Raw genomic sequence first — 15,414 nt, forward strand, 5'->3', positions numbered from 1 at the left:
ATAGCTTTCCATCTCTGTAATATTTCTTTAGCATGGCTCATTCGTCCGACAGCAAAATAATATGAATCTCATAATTCAAATCTACCACGCCTTGTGAATGGCCAGTCGTTTGCGCTCTGCCAGCTGAGGTAATAAACCTTTGCCTCCTGAGCGGTTCACTCATACTTTTTACTCTGTCTAACGCAAGACGATTTTACAAGTCAACATTAAAACTAGGGTAAAAAATGAAGCCTGCTGCCTTTTCATACAAGCAGAAAAAAACAGTGCAGTGAACTTGTCTCACTTGCAATTACATGTTTGTGAAACTGGCGCAGCGCAAACGTTTGGGAACACTTCTTACACGCCTCCACACACGATTAAAATGAAATCCAATATAACGCAAGTCCTGCTGCAATCTTGGACACAGACGTCTACTGCGCCTGCGTAGCTTCAATCGATCATCGTTTCCATTTGCCGTTGTTTCTGTATCACACGTGTAAATTAGACACATCTGTATCATTGTGTCTGGTAGCTTGGGCTTATCAGGCAACAAACTATTTCCCTAGCTTATTTCAGGCAGGAAAATTTGTGTCAGTTCCATTGCAGGGATCGTGTCTTACTCTCTGGCCTGCTATATAGGGTTCACTACACGAATTACGAAAGTTATACGACGAATACCATAAATTAATTATTACTAAATTATTACCATGACTTTCTTGGACCAATGACATGTCAAAGTACTTTGAAAGTGGCAAAATATTGGCAGAATAGGTTGCTACTGTGTAGTTAGAAATATTACTTACTGTCGCTGTCTGCCGCAGTTTTGTTTTTCATTTGTCCTTCCTTAAGACACAATAACATTTTGTAACTATTTCAAGTATCCACGGTTTTGTGATAACACTGACAATCGGAAGTTTTTTGTTACACAGGCTAGAGTGCAAAGCCGCTGTTTATTATACTTGCCTCTTCCGTCTCCGAATATTTATTTTCCTGTTCCTCATCCTGCAAGCAGATTAAGTGGTGTGAAATAATGAACGAGCTTTTAATTGTGCAAAAACAGAGTCGAGCTTCAATTAGGAGAATGATTTTCCTTTTTTTTGGCATTGTCACTCAAGTCAGTCTAACCTTATAGCTCGTCAATCTTGTGGGAAGCTCTGGACTATCTCAGTTTTAATTATACCCCAACTGCTTTAAACTGCTTTAGTTTCAAATTAACGTGGCTTCCAAATGCTATCGCCATATACCTACCCCGTCCGTCTTTAATAACTTGTCTCCCTGTTCCTCATCCTGCAAGCAGATTAAGTGGTGTAAAATAATGAACGAGCTTTTAATTCTGCAAAAATAGAGTTGAGCTTCAATTAGGAGAATAGTTTTCCTTTTTTTGGCATTGTCACTCAAGTCAGTCTAACCTTATTGCTCGTCAATCTTGTGGGAAGCTCTGGACTATCTCAGTTTTAATTATACCACAGCTGCTTCAGTTTCAAATTAACGCGGTTTCGAAATGCTATGGCGATATACCTACCGCGGCCGTCTTCAAATATTTCTTTACCTGTTCCTTATCCTGTTCCATTGTATCCGTACTAGACGCTCCAAGAAGCGTAAACAGGGATGCCTGTAGTACGTTTTACACAAAAACAGAAGGCACTGAATTAGGTGGTATTGAAGTAAAGCGTTCCAGTTGATGTTTCAAGTGGGGGTCATTAAGACCATTCGAGGGGTCACCCAGATGTCATGCCAGCAGAGGCCCTTCGCTCACACGTTCGCACGTTGAATTATTTTGTATGTCCTGACCCATTTTGAGGTCTTTTATTTTTTTAATCTTTGGTAATAAATGCAGTATAAAGATAACAAAACACGCTCTTGAGTATAATTCAATCGTTTCTTCTTTAAATAAATGGTCTGCAAAAGAACCAACTGTAAATTGCTCTGATGGACGTTTTCCTGCATGTCATGCATGTCTTGCTGTTGCACTGAGCAAACGTTTTTTGCACACACCAAGGAAGGGCTGAAGATGTTATTTCCGCTTCACAATTCCTCTTGTTTTCAGTCTAATCTGATGCTAGGTCAACACATTTTTTGGCTTTACGTTTGCACCAAAAAGTACCTTAAAAGCTGGGGGTTAACAGTCAACGACAAGCCAAAAGACAGATGAAGAAAAATATAACATAGTTCTTATATATAATTGTGAATGGAATTATCATCCAAAGATTAATGACAATCGATCGTAAAAACACTAAAATTTCTGCAGTTTCTGACTTTTATGAATCAGGGAAAAGGTCATGATTTTCTGTCAAAAGGAAGAAATCGATCACGTGCTAGGCAACCATAAAGGTGAACAGGATCATCTTGTGTCAACTTCGCCAATAAAGAGGAAACTGCGTTAACTCGAAGGTTTAATAAAACGACGACATGAAGCAATTACGAGCACGTGGAACAGACCTCCGGACGAGCCTGCGCAGCGCTAACAACCGCTGAGTACAATGTAAATAACGTAGTGGCGTGGTTGCCTCCTAGCAGTCTCCCTAGCACCTAGGCACGGAAGTAAACTGAATATGCGTGCAAAGTAAACGACTAAATATAGGAACGTATAGAGGCTGAACTAGAACAACAACACTGAAAGCGAACCTGAAACTAAACTGGTATACGCACAACGGGTGCAGTCCCTGGTCCTTTAGATTTGTCCTTCTAAATGTAGCGAGTAAAATAAAATCACCACAGTAAGGTGAAAGGGCACGGACTAGTGTTACTAGAAAGAACGCAAAAACCGAGCACACTACTTTAACTCCCAGTCCTGATTTTGCCAAAACGGGGCGCTTCGATGACGGCCAGACGTCCTGGGAGGAACGACAGCAGCAGACTCTGGTGGAGCACGTGAAAGAACCGAACAGTCTAGAGAAGAGGCTGGGGTGCAGGGTGGTGGAAAAATGGCTGCAGGTACTGGAGGAAGTTCCTCAACAGGGTCAAAATCGTGCACGGGTTGCGGAACCGGGGGTTGTTCACAGGCGAGAGTCTGAGTAACCACTGGAGAAGGTGCAGGGACAGTGGAATGCCTTGGTGGTAGACTAACGGGGTCGGGGTCACTCTTGACAAGGGTGGTTAAAGAATACGAGGAGACAGTCTCTCTTAGTACGAGGATTAATTGTCGGTGACGTCGGGAAACATCAGCAGTGAATGAGACGCCAATGGACCGAGGAGCTTCTACGCTTGACTGGGGCTGAAAGTGTTTAGGGATTGATTTCAAGGACTCACAGATGTGACAGGAGGAAGATACAAGGTCGATGGCTTTGTCAACATCTAGAGCGAAGAAGTATCGGCTGAAGAGACGCTTTGTTTGGTACTTTGACGGGTGGCTAAACCGGATGTGAAGAGCTGTTAATAGGCCGTCTAAGACGGAGCGAGGGACAACCAGGCGCTCACGAGGGGGTTGGAAGGGTTGATGGTCTCGCACAACGAGAAGGCCGTCAGTGGCGATTACGACATCCTTAAGGTAGCGTTTCACATCAATAATTTTGGTGGCCTTCTTAGAGGGTCGGGTACCTTGGCTAAGGTGCTAGTGTGTCCTCCGGAGGTGAGGGCACTCCAGCTGGGTAGCCTGCCAGGCAGCATGGCTAGTGAAGTGACAAAGCCTTGAAGGACATCACTAACAGAGAGGCTGCGAACAACGAAATCCTCGAGTTCGACGATGAATTTGCAAATTTGGCAACCAGAGTCCAAACATTCCTTTGGGTTACGGCTTGCAAAATCGGAGGGTAGGTTCTCAACCTCGGCGATATGACGTATGTGGACAGAATAGCGGCTGACTGTTGACAGGAAGGTGGTGACCCTTAAGCTGGCTGAGAATTCTCCTCTCTTGAGCTTTTCGTAAGCTTGAACTCAAGGTCTGCTGTCGGTGAGGACCTCGGTTGTGTGAGGGGATTGAATGATATAGGGGTCAAAATGTCTAATTGCCGCGCCAATAGCCAAGACTTCAATCTCACAGGGCAACCAAGTCACTTGATGCTTACGAAGCTTGGCGCTGAAGAGCCCAGCTAAGAGCAGCGAGCCATTTAGGTGTACGTAAAGTGTGGCTGAGATGCCTCTATTCTTGACGGAGCCGTCAGTCACTATCCATAAGGCGTCTTGAGGCTGGGGGATGGTGATGGTCCGGTTGTCTACCAATGCACGTTGGGCGGTTTTGAAGGCTAGCAGTAATTCATCGCACCACACAATTTTGTCTCTGGATTCTTTCCCTGCAGTGGCTTAGTCGAGGGGATCAAGCAGCTCCGCAAATCTGGGAAGCACTCGGCTTAGAACCTTGTAAGCTCCGACAAAGGAGCGCAGGCCTTGCACTGTGGAGGGAGGCTCGACCGAGGATAGTGCGGCCAATTTGTCGCGGCTAGCTTGCAGGGTGCCATTAGACCACACCCAGGCTAGTACGACGGCCTTTCTTGGGCAGATGATAGTTTTGGCTGCGGATAAGCGAAGATTGTTCTTTTGGAGTAGAGCAAGAACTCTTCTCCAATTGTTGAGGACCTCAATGGGGCTGTTGTCCCCAACGTACAGGTCGTCAGCAATTTTGGCAACACAGCCCTCTTGAATGAGGTCTCCCAAAACTCGGGACATCAGTTCTTCAAGGCAAGTTTCGGACCCAGGCATACCCATGGCAGAAGTAAAGTAAAAAAGTGAAGTGGTGCATTTATATAGCGCCCTTATCACAACGTCTCAAAGGCGCTTTAAAATGATCAATTTACCCCCAGCGGACTGGAAGCATATACGGGCGCAAATTGCAGCCGCGTCTAAGCAGTCCATGCATGCTGGTACTCATTTTACCGACCTCGGAAGGATGGAAAGCTGAGTGAACTTTAGCGGGAAAGAGGGTCGCCAAATATTCCAGTCTAGGCAAAACCAGGAATGGAACCCAGGACCTTAGGGTTGGAAGGCAGAGATCTTACCACTGCGCCAACCCCCTCCGTTTACGAGTGTAAACACGGATGCCTTTAAATGGTGTCGCAACACCTCAGTACTTCATAGATGAATTGGCCAGGGAAATCTGATAGAAAGACTTCAGCAAATCGGTGATAACAATGTCCTTTCACTTCCCTATTTCACGCAGCACACTGTCAACATTTGGCATTAAGGAGGGTTGAGGTTTGCTGTACTGGGCGACTTCTCCGAAGGATGTCACGAGCCGGCTACCACCATTGGGCTTCTTAACGAGGAACGAGGTGTTCAGGTACTCTACATGGACGTTGACTTGCTCAGGTTTTGCAAAGACGCCAGCAGCTTTGAGCTCATCGAAATTGTCTTGTAATTCCTCGAGGGTGTTCCGGTTGTACTGTGGAAGCCTGCCTTTGCGTTGAAGAGGAAGGGTGGGGCCGATGTTGACAACAGCCTCAATTTTGCCGCTTGCACCGTTGTATTTAGAGATGGAGGGATTGAACACATCGTCAAACTCCAGATTGAGAGCTATGAATTTGTCACGAATGTCCTGATCTAGGCACCCATCAGGATCAAGGATCACATGGGGGGAAAAGGGCTTGCAGGTGGCTGGAGAAGGGGAGGATGCAGTACGTGTGGTGGGAGGTGAAGTGGAGGTGGAGGCTTCGATTGGTAGAATGTGCCAAACCTGGCATAATTGCTCACCGCTCTTCAGGAGAATGGGGGAGCCGGTCGTGTTAGGAACGCGTACGGCATGATCGACAGATTGAATTTGCTGGGGCGGAGGCCACACATCTTTAGGTTTACGGGGCATGTTAGAAGGGCAATCCAGCCGGGGCTCCAGGACCCACAGGGTGTCGGAGTCCGCGTCGGAAGGGGTACAGAACTGGACATACTCCCCTGGCAGAACGACTGTGCGGTTTGGGTTGCGTAGCAGGAAGGATTGTGTACGCCGCACGTTTGGTTGGCGTGTATGCCTGGAGGGTGAGCTGTAGCTGATAATCTCAGTGCCACCTATCTCAATCTGACGTTTGGCGGGACGAACACCAATGTCGTTGCGAGTCATGAAGGGGTTACCGGCCAGGATATCGACGTCTAGCTGACGGACGATCAGGGCATCTAAGTCAAGTGTCTACTGTCCGCGGGTTAGGGAGCAGTGGACTTCGCCAATGACATCCGTTGGGGTAACTCCATCAGCCTGACGAGCCATTTGGGAGGCCGGGGTAATGGGGAAACCATACAGTTGGGCGGCGGAGGCGCGGACCATGTTGGAAGTTGCACCGGTGTCCAGGGTGAGCTGCACTGGGTGTTCGTGGTAGAAGGTGTTAAGGACAGGTGATTGGACAATGCTCACACGAAGGGCTGCTGGCTCTTCACCCTGGAATGGTGGGACTACAAGGTCACCGCTCTCATCCAAGGGCTCGCACTCGTCAGCACCGAGGTCGTCAGGGTAATCCATCACCATGCGTGACCGAACCCATGTTCGACGGTGACGGTCAGGTAGGTAGCGACAATCCATCAGGTTGTGAGTGGTATGTGGGCGACCGGCAGTTTTGCAGAGGATGCAAGACAAGAAGGGACGTCGTCGGGGTTGGCCTTTAGCGGCATTAGGGTGGCGCCTTGGTGTGGTACTGCCAATATGCATGGCTTTGGTATCTTCAATGCTACGTAACTCATCAAGGAGAGATCCAAGAGCTTGAGAGATGTCAGGTTTTAGTGAAGCCAGGGTCTTATTGCGTGAGTCAGAACCGTATTTTTGTTTCACCAAGAGGGGTAGGCCGGTGAGTATCAACTGGAGCCAGAGGAAGACGACAGTGTTCTCCAGTGTTGGGGAGAGGTCTTCTTCGGCAGTTACCTGATCTCCATGGTGTGTTTAGCCGCCGTGAACAGAAAGGAGGTTATCCTCAAAGAAAGCCATAAGACGCCGAAACAGGTCCTCAGGTCTCTCATCAGGCTGTAGGCGTATGCTAGCCAAGTCACGAAAGTGCGCTCCGGAGGACTGGAAACCATAATGTTGCCGTATTTTCTGCCATATGTCGTTCAGGGAAGTTGAGTGTTTAACGATGGAATTCCTAGAGATTTCGGGACAGAAGTTGGCTATTTGGCCGAGTAGTAGGTCCAGATGGGCGTTCTTTTGGGCGGCAGTGAGACGCTGAGCTTCAGGGATCGTAGTGCCATCGTCGGTAAGGCCCCTACGTGGATTGGCGGCGGTTTGTTTCTGCCAGGTTGCATCAAGGAAGCGAACAAAGTTCTTGTCGAGTGAAAGGACATAGATCAAGTTCTGCCGCCAACTTTCGTACGAAGTAATCGTCTCGATCTTTGTTAACTGCCACTGTTCGGGTGCTCGAGGCGAGGCGGCCATGCTGGAAAGTTCACAAATCGCTCACCAGAAATAACGGCTTTGTCACCTTAGAAGTCGCAGGATCCAAAGTCCACACTTGTTTTAGGGAATTAGAGGCGTGAGTTAAGCGCTGCCACCACGCCAATAAAGAGGAAACACTGCGTTATCTCGAAGGTGTAATAAAACGACGACATGAAGCAATTACGAGCACGTGGAACAGACCTGCGGACGAGCCTGCGCAGCGCTAACAACCGCTGAGTACAATGTAAATAACGTAGTGGCGCTGAATTTCATCATTTCATCTGTCGGGTCAGGAAGCCTTCTTTGTCGGGTTCCTGAGAAACGTATCTATTTTGACGTCAGGGTGAACTATTTACACAATCATGGGGTTGAGCGGCCATGTTATTGAAAATCTAAACATCCCTGAGATACAAAAGCAGACTTGCGAATTGTCGCAAATCACAATGCTGACAAGCACAAAAGCAAAATAAATGGTTAATAAATATGAAGTTTTTTACTATCTGAATGTTTTTGGGTTAGAGTAAAGCGATATATTGTTGAAAAATCTTCGTGATAAAGGAGCTATGTCACGCAAATGATGTAGTTTTATGACACTCAAAATTCGCCCAAAAAAATTCCTGTCTCCTCACGTATCACATTTCAACGCACGCATGCAATTTGTTAAGCTCGAATATTACACAACATGATGAGTATTTTTATTTTATTTTATTTTATTAACTTTTCCAGTCAAGCTGGCAGAACGCCACAACAGCTTGCGCCAATTACTGTGGCCCCTTTTTTACCCTCCCAACCCTGATACACAACAGAAGACAGACCACATAACCGGGAACTACGTTCCCTACTCTTAGCGACAAGTGTGTGGGTTCTTTTACGTCTCACAGGATTATTAACATTGAAGGGTTGTGAGACGGGACCTCCGGCTTATCGTCCTTATCCGAGAAGACTTGAAAGTCTAACCATTTCCAGATGTAGTTACAAAGGCAGCACTTTCTCCTCAGTTATTTAAAGACCCTGAGTGTTGGTCCGACCGGAGTTGAACTCGCGACCTCTCGCGTGACAGTCCGGTGCTCAACCAACTGAGCCACCGGTGCGCGGACAAATGCATAAAGGCCACCTTTTTCAGCGAAATTTTTCACAAAAACCTTTCACAGAGAAAAATTTATCGAAAAAAACAACATATTTGGTATTATAGAGGCAAAAAACCCTTCCTATTTCATTGGGTGCGTGAAGACAAGAAACCCAATCGTGTCAAATTACCATACGCATCGAAATAAATTTCAGGATCAAACCCTTTCCTGAAGAACCTTTTCCTTGAATATTGAAGCACAAAATAGACGACAATCTTTCTGTCAAATAGTTCTTGGCTGTCACATTTCCAATTTTTTTTACCTGAAAACTTTGCAGAGTTGAGTACAAATAAATACAAACAGCCAGACAACAGAGATATAACAGATCCACTTAATTCTCGATTTCTTCTCTGTCTTTGTTGAACCCATAAATTCTCAGAGAATTTTCCATTTGGTTTCAGTGTTGTACATAACCTTACACTTGGAAAAACACTAGAAATACAGCTCACTTTGATTACGGCTCGACGAGTAAAAGATTGTTGTCGAAGCCCATTACTCGTTGCTTTTAAGATTCCAGATATTTATGTTCCACCACCTGTCTTGTTTATCCAATTGACGTTCCATTCTCGTGCTCCATAAAAGTATATATTTTTAAAAGATCCACCAAAACGCCATTTGTGTTTCAACGACTTCGACGCCATTGCAAGTTAATTAAATGTTGTATTGTGTCCACGAGAGAAATCTGCGCATTTCCCCTACCTCATGAAATCCATCAAAATACGCGCAGAAGACTTTATGCACGAAGACACCACTCAGTAGGGGAGTGACAGGAAAGACTTTTTCCGACACATAAACGGAGAAATGAAACGCAGATTCCGACTGGGTTTAACAACCCAGTAATTAACGCGGCTTCTAAATGCTATCGCCATAGTCTGCCATGCGGCAGTAGTCGAAATTTCCATCTGGTAAGCAGTTGATCCTTACCTTTTTGGAGCAGCATGGGTGAAAATAACAGATGAACCATATGACGTAAATGATAATGCAAATGATCTTCAGAACGTAATAAAGGAGGTTCAAAGGCGATGGTAACACGTTGCCTTTATCAATACTTTCAAGCCACATTTGAGTTCTGGAGAACTTCCAATAAATCTCCGAATCTTTCTAGGTTAAACAAAAAGTCAAACAAACAAAAGTGAAACTCACTCAGTACCTCAGTTACACACAACTGACTTCATCACACTTAAATGAAGTTTATTGTTATTTATTATTGTTGTTATCGTTATTGTTATTTTTGTTTTTGTTGTTGCTGTTATTATTGTTATTGTCATTATCACTGCATGATAAGGGACGATCTTGTACTTACCTGGATATCTTCATAGGATTTGGTCATCATAGCGATTAACATGTTGAGGGCAACGATCACCATGCAGACAACGTACACAATGAGGAAAATATGACCAAAGAAAGAAAAAGCTTTAAAGGCAGGATCTTCCACCGATAATTTTTCTTCGTCGAAGACACCAAGAAGCAACCAAAACAGGTCAATTCCCGTATTCACATGGCTGTGAAGCGAACAAACGCGTATCATCATCATTGTCATAATATCATTTACGAGATAAATCCGAAAGTGTGCAGGGTAACTGAGGACAGGGGTTTTTTGGGTATCCCGTTGGGTTCAGATCGTGAAGTTAAACCAACGACTGTACCTTAGAAGTCGTTTCACTTCTGGAGAGAATTCGGGAGTAAAAGTATTCCTTAAAACACTACTTCATTTTGCTGAGTAGTGGTTTTCAATGGGTGCGGGTGGAGAGAGCGAGTTGTACAACTCTTCATGATCTTCATTACCATTTGCTGCAGCAATTGCTCAACGTTTATTACATAGCTAAAACAGGAAGTACTTTGATACTAAGCCGGCGATCATAATCTCTCCCTTGGCTTCTGTAATCTGTTCCCATGAAAGCCGTGAAACAGAAATATCAACAAAAGCCCAAGATCGGTGGCTACGTAACACTAAAAGAAGTAGTAGAAGTTAGGATCATTTAAACTTATTACTGCAGTTAGCAAAAAACTAAGAATACACCTTTATAAGTATTTTTTTCCGAATCTCATTTCTATCAAGAAAGGGGTTTTTACATAAAGCCGGGGTATCTGGCCGGAAGAACACCACTGTGCTTGTCAATCTTCTGATGCGTTGATGCACAATTATACGACCATCATCCGCCTGTTTTTTATTGTAAAATCATTTATAATTCATGAACCTATCACTCGTCATTGGCAAACCCCACACACCACCCATTCGTATCCATCATATTTTATTCACTAAAACATTTGAGGATTAGGCAATGCAACTCCAGAGTTTGTGTATTATTGTACATGAGCACCAATGGTAATGTTTAAGGCAAGTTTACTTGTTTTGTTTCTTTTACCTCCCGTCAAATGGGCGGCCATCTCAAACTGAATTATGCGTACGCAATATGGACCAACTTGTCAGTTGATTGTGCGGTGATTAGGAAGGGGAGGTGATTATGAAGAGGAATCTGGAGGAGTCCGGGTCGGTGAACTAGATGGCCGCGACATTTTGGCCTCATGCTGATATCGTTTTAAAAATCATATTTCTTTGTGTTTTCTATATGTATTTGTAATTTAAGCGTGTGGACCCAGGCGTGTGGGTCCGTGTGTGTGTGTAGTGTGACTCCGACCTATTTTAGCAAAGTCGATTTGTATACCTACAACCTAGCATTCTTAACCCATTGGTTACTTTAGGTTGCCAGTACCCTTCTACTATTTTGTTCACTTTCATCTCATTTGATGTAAATAATTGTAATATTAAGGGTAATGAAAAATTGTTGTTGTTGTTGTTGTTTTTGGGAGTAGGGTGGGGCTTATTCGCGGGCGACGTTTCTTAAAGTTCATGTTGCCTTTGTTAACTGCGATGCTCAGTAGCAAAATGCTTCAAAAGAAGCGCGCATATGCGTAGATACTCACTCGGCGTAAGGATGCCACTTTTCGTAATGGGTCATGTTTCGCTGTTCTAGTTTGATCTGAGACGCAACGTAGTAGGAATACATGTTGGTCAATCCGGTGGCAAAGGATATATAGAGCAGAAAAAACAACAGAAGAAATTTCCAAACGTCTTTAAGCATTCTGTACAGCGAAAGCTGCAAGGGACCTAGGACGGAGTCCACCTGCCAACAGAGAGAAAAGATACCCACGTTGTAATAAGAGTCTGGCATGTTATGAATGGGATCAGTTCTCAGTATCGTATCGACTTAACAGCCGGCAGTATTGAAAAAAAGCTTCTTGAGAAAATACCATGTAGCACATCTGCCATAAGTCAACAAAAATTATTATCATTTAATAGGAATAGCAGTAGTCGATACTTGATCGCTGAATATGTTGACATTTATGATCAAAATCCCGAAGACAAAACCATTCTTTGTTATCGAGCAATTTTTTATTTAGAAATTTAAATCACACGCAACAACATCAAGCCTTCTTAAAACTCAAAGTACAATCGAAACATATAAGTCACGGAAAACCATTCTGTGTGACACAAAAATGGTTTTAGCTAAAGCGAGACGACATGGAACAGCCTTCCGTGCCGATGAAAGGCATGTAGAGTCCCGCTGGTTGTTGCACTCAAACAAGTACTGTAGGGCACAACATTCACTCACATTTACAACTCTAAATATAGTTTATTATTTAATATCTTATAAACGGCAATAAAGATGATCTTTCCATCTATTGCCATCGCCATCATCATCATTATGCAACAGAAAGTGAAGAAGGAGAACACCAAAGAGAATTTTTTTTTTTGTATTTTAACCCTTTCACCGCAAAAAATGCAAATTGACACTTATAAATTTTACTCTGTCGAACGCCAAACGATTTTACTCGTCAATGGGGGAGCCCTCGGCAGTGAAAGGGTTAATGATATTTATTGATTTCCAGTTTTACTACACACTACTCTCACTTACTACCCTACTACACTCGCTTACACATACACACCTCTTCATTATCTTTTCTGCATTGTAAACAGCCATGATGGCTGCCACGTTTTTAGGCTTCCGCAATTTTTTTAGTTTCTTACTTCTGTTTACGTATTTTTCGTGCTATTTTGTAACGGATTTCCACTCTAATGTTCTTTGCGTATTGGACAATCAGCTTACACAGACGAATCGATGTTTTTCTTGCTCCAACGGACGCTCACGTCTTATTCCTCATCGACCTATTACTACTTGGAACAAACATGGCTGTACGTGTTTGCTGTTACCTTCGAGAGATTTAACCATCTGCATGGATATCGAGAGAAATCCTGGACCACCCAATTCCACGCTGAATGCCCATCTTTCCGCTGTGAGTCTAGGCTTTATGCCTGCTCGACACGCCTCTTCCACAACCTCAATTGGACTGGTAAACGTGTTCGCTTGCAAGGTTTACACCCGGGAAGAGCTATTTTCTATTCGCGCTCAGAACCATAGATTGTCTAACAATTTTCTCTACTACCGCCTGAAATCACTGGGGATTTTTAAATATCGTGGCAGACGCTCTGGTTTTTCTTCAAAGCTTTGTTTACGGACAAATAACCAAGCTATCCCTACTATTTATTCACGACGATGTTGGGAAGATGCGAGTGCTTCAAAATTATATTCAACAAACATTGGCCAGGAAGCCTAGTCTTAATCTGATCACTATTAAAAGTCAAACTACGGTTTCTAAAACATCTACTGCAAAACCAGCGGCATCTCCGCAGTTTGTTCCTTCGCTTCTCCTTTCGAATGTCATGTCCTTGGCTCCAAAGATCGACGAAGTGAACAGTGTTGTTATTAATGCAAATGTCGATGTAGTTTGCATAACTGAAACCTGGCTTCAAAGTCATATTCCCGACTCTGTAGTGGCAATAAATGGTTTCAACCTCATTAGAAGGGACAGGAAAGAAGCAATACACGGCGGGGTGTGTATGTATATAAAAGCGTCGATCCCTTATACTATTCTGGGGGATCTCGAGGACGAAAATGGTTCTTTTGAGGTTTTGTGGATTAAATTGCGCCCGACTCGTCTCCCAAGGGGCATCTCAAGCATTATTGCTGGAGTTGTTTACCATCCACCACAAGCAATAAATTCTATGATGTTGGACTATTTGACTAAATGTTTAATGGACTTGGAGTCTAAATACCCAAATTGCGGTCTTTTGGTACTCGGCGACTTCAACCATCTGAACGACGCAAGGCTCAAATCAAACTTCAACCTGAAGCAGATTGTACATTTCCCTACTCGCGGGCAAAACACTCTCGATAAAATTCTTACCAACCTTCAGGATTACTACGACACTCCGGTTGAACGTCCCGCTTTTGGTCTTTCAGATCATAGCTCAGTTGAAGTACAGCCAAAGCAAAGGGCTAAGACATCGCAATCAATACATACTGTTATTTCAAGGGACCTACGACCAAGTAACCGTCTTGCAATGCGAACGTATCTCAATGAAGTCGATGTCACTGCGGTGATCAGAGCTATGACAACTTGCGAAGGATACAAAAGATCATCAAAACTGGCCTTGATTTCGTTTTGCCGATGAAGCCTAAAATTGTTCTTCGAACGGAACCACCTTGGATAAATTCCACTCTTAAGAACCTGATTCGAAAGCGACAAAAGGCCCTAGGCCGAGGAGACCGAGCGGAGTTTAACCACCTGAGAAACCTTGTTAACCGAGAACGCAAAAGATGCCGCGCGAAGTACTACGAATGTAAAGTGCAATACCTAAAGGGGTGTTCCCCAGCTAAGTGGTGGGGCGAAATCAAGAGACTCAGTGGAATGGAAGGGCCCTCTGGGTCACGTGATAATATTTTAAAGTCCGTTCATCACTTAGAAGGTGCTCGTGGTCTATCAGCAGATGATCTTGCAAACCACATTAACACAACTTTCTTAGCCCCAATGGAGGTCTTTGTACCCCTTACCCACAATCCATTTAGAGGGGACGCCTTTGTGTCTTCGAGCAGACCTATGAATGATGATTTTCCACCGCTATCAGAGTTTTCTATCTTTAGAAAGTTATGCTCTATTAATCCAGCCAAGGCACAAGGACCGGACGGTATTCCCGGATGGCTTCTAAAGGAGAATGCTGATCTTTTGGCGCCATCCATCACGGATATCATGAATTCTTCCTTTCGCGAAGGCCGGTTGCCTTTATCTTGGAAAGAGGCAGATATTGTCCCGGTCCCCAAACAAAGACCTATCCAAGACGTCAACAAGCACCTTCGCCCTATCTCCCTCACGCCTATTCTTTCAAAGTTTGCAGAAGATTATGTTGTTCATGACTTTGTGATGCCCGCCGTGCTTAAAAAAATCGACAAAAGGCAATATGGGACAATACCTAAATCATGCACTACGCACGCCCTTGTCAGCATGATCCATAACTGGCACATCAGCTCTGATGGGAACTCGGCCGCGATTAGAGCGGTTTTATTTGATTTCCGTAAGGCGTTCGATCTTATTGACCATAATATCTTAGTGCGTAAACTTTCAGATTACGATATTCCGAATCCCATATTATGCTGGATTGTTGACTTTTTATCGGATAGGAGACAGAGAGTTAAACTTGCCCAGGACTGCTTCTCCGAATGGCGTTACATTCCGGCCGGTGTTCCACAGGGGACAAAGCTTGGGCCGTGGTTATTCTTAATAATGATTAATGATTTGAAAGCAGGAGAGGCAGAGATGTGGAAATATGTGGATGATACCACAATCTCTGAGGTAATAACTAAAGGGCAAAAGAGCTGTATTCAGCAAATGGTAGACGATCTTGCTATTCAAGCAAGGAACGACGGTTTTCAGTTAAACGAAAGAAAATGCAAAGAGCTTAGGATTAGCTTTGCAAAAAACGAACCAGAGTTTGACCCTATTTGGGTGAACCGTCAGACCCTAGAGACTGTGAACAGTGTGAAATTATTAGGACTCAATATAAGCAGTGATTTAAAATGGAATGTCCATGTGTCAGAACTAGTTAGGAAAGTTTCAACAAGATTATATTTTCTTAGACAGCTTAAGAAATCGCATGTAGCCACAAGAGAGCTTCTTCTATTTTACATTACA

The 15,414-nt window shown here is 44.1% G+C and overlaps 1 protein-coding gene across 1 annotated transcript in view; it reads right to left on the minus strand.

Annotated features, from left to right (window-relative positions):
* The window catches only part of LOC137991880 (short transient receptor potential channel 5-like), a 35,946-nt gene that overhangs the window by 11,926 nt on the left and 8,606 nt on the right, over window positions 1-15,414 (minus strand). Inside the window, exons 4-8 of the mRNA XM_068836911.1 lie at window positions 11,311-11,510; window positions 9,689-9,887; window positions 1,529-1,591; window positions 1,228-1,266; window positions 939-981 (exon numbers count right to left, since the gene is read on the minus strand). Coding sequence (XP_068693012.1) covers window positions 939-981; window positions 1,228-1,266; window positions 1,529-1,591; window positions 9,689-9,887; window positions 11,311-11,510 — 544 coding nt within the window. The remainder of the gene's footprint in view (window positions 1-938; window positions 982-1,227; window positions 1,267-1,528; window positions 1,592-9,688; window positions 9,888-11,310; window positions 11,511-15,414) is intronic.

This window comes from Montipora foliosa, chromosome 2 (assembly GCF_036669935.1).
Source record: "Montipora foliosa isolate CH-2021 chromosome 2, ASM3666993v2, whole genome shotgun sequence".
Lineage (NCBI taxonomy): Eukaryota > Metazoa > Cnidaria > Anthozoa > Scleractinia > Acroporidae > Montipora > Montipora foliosa.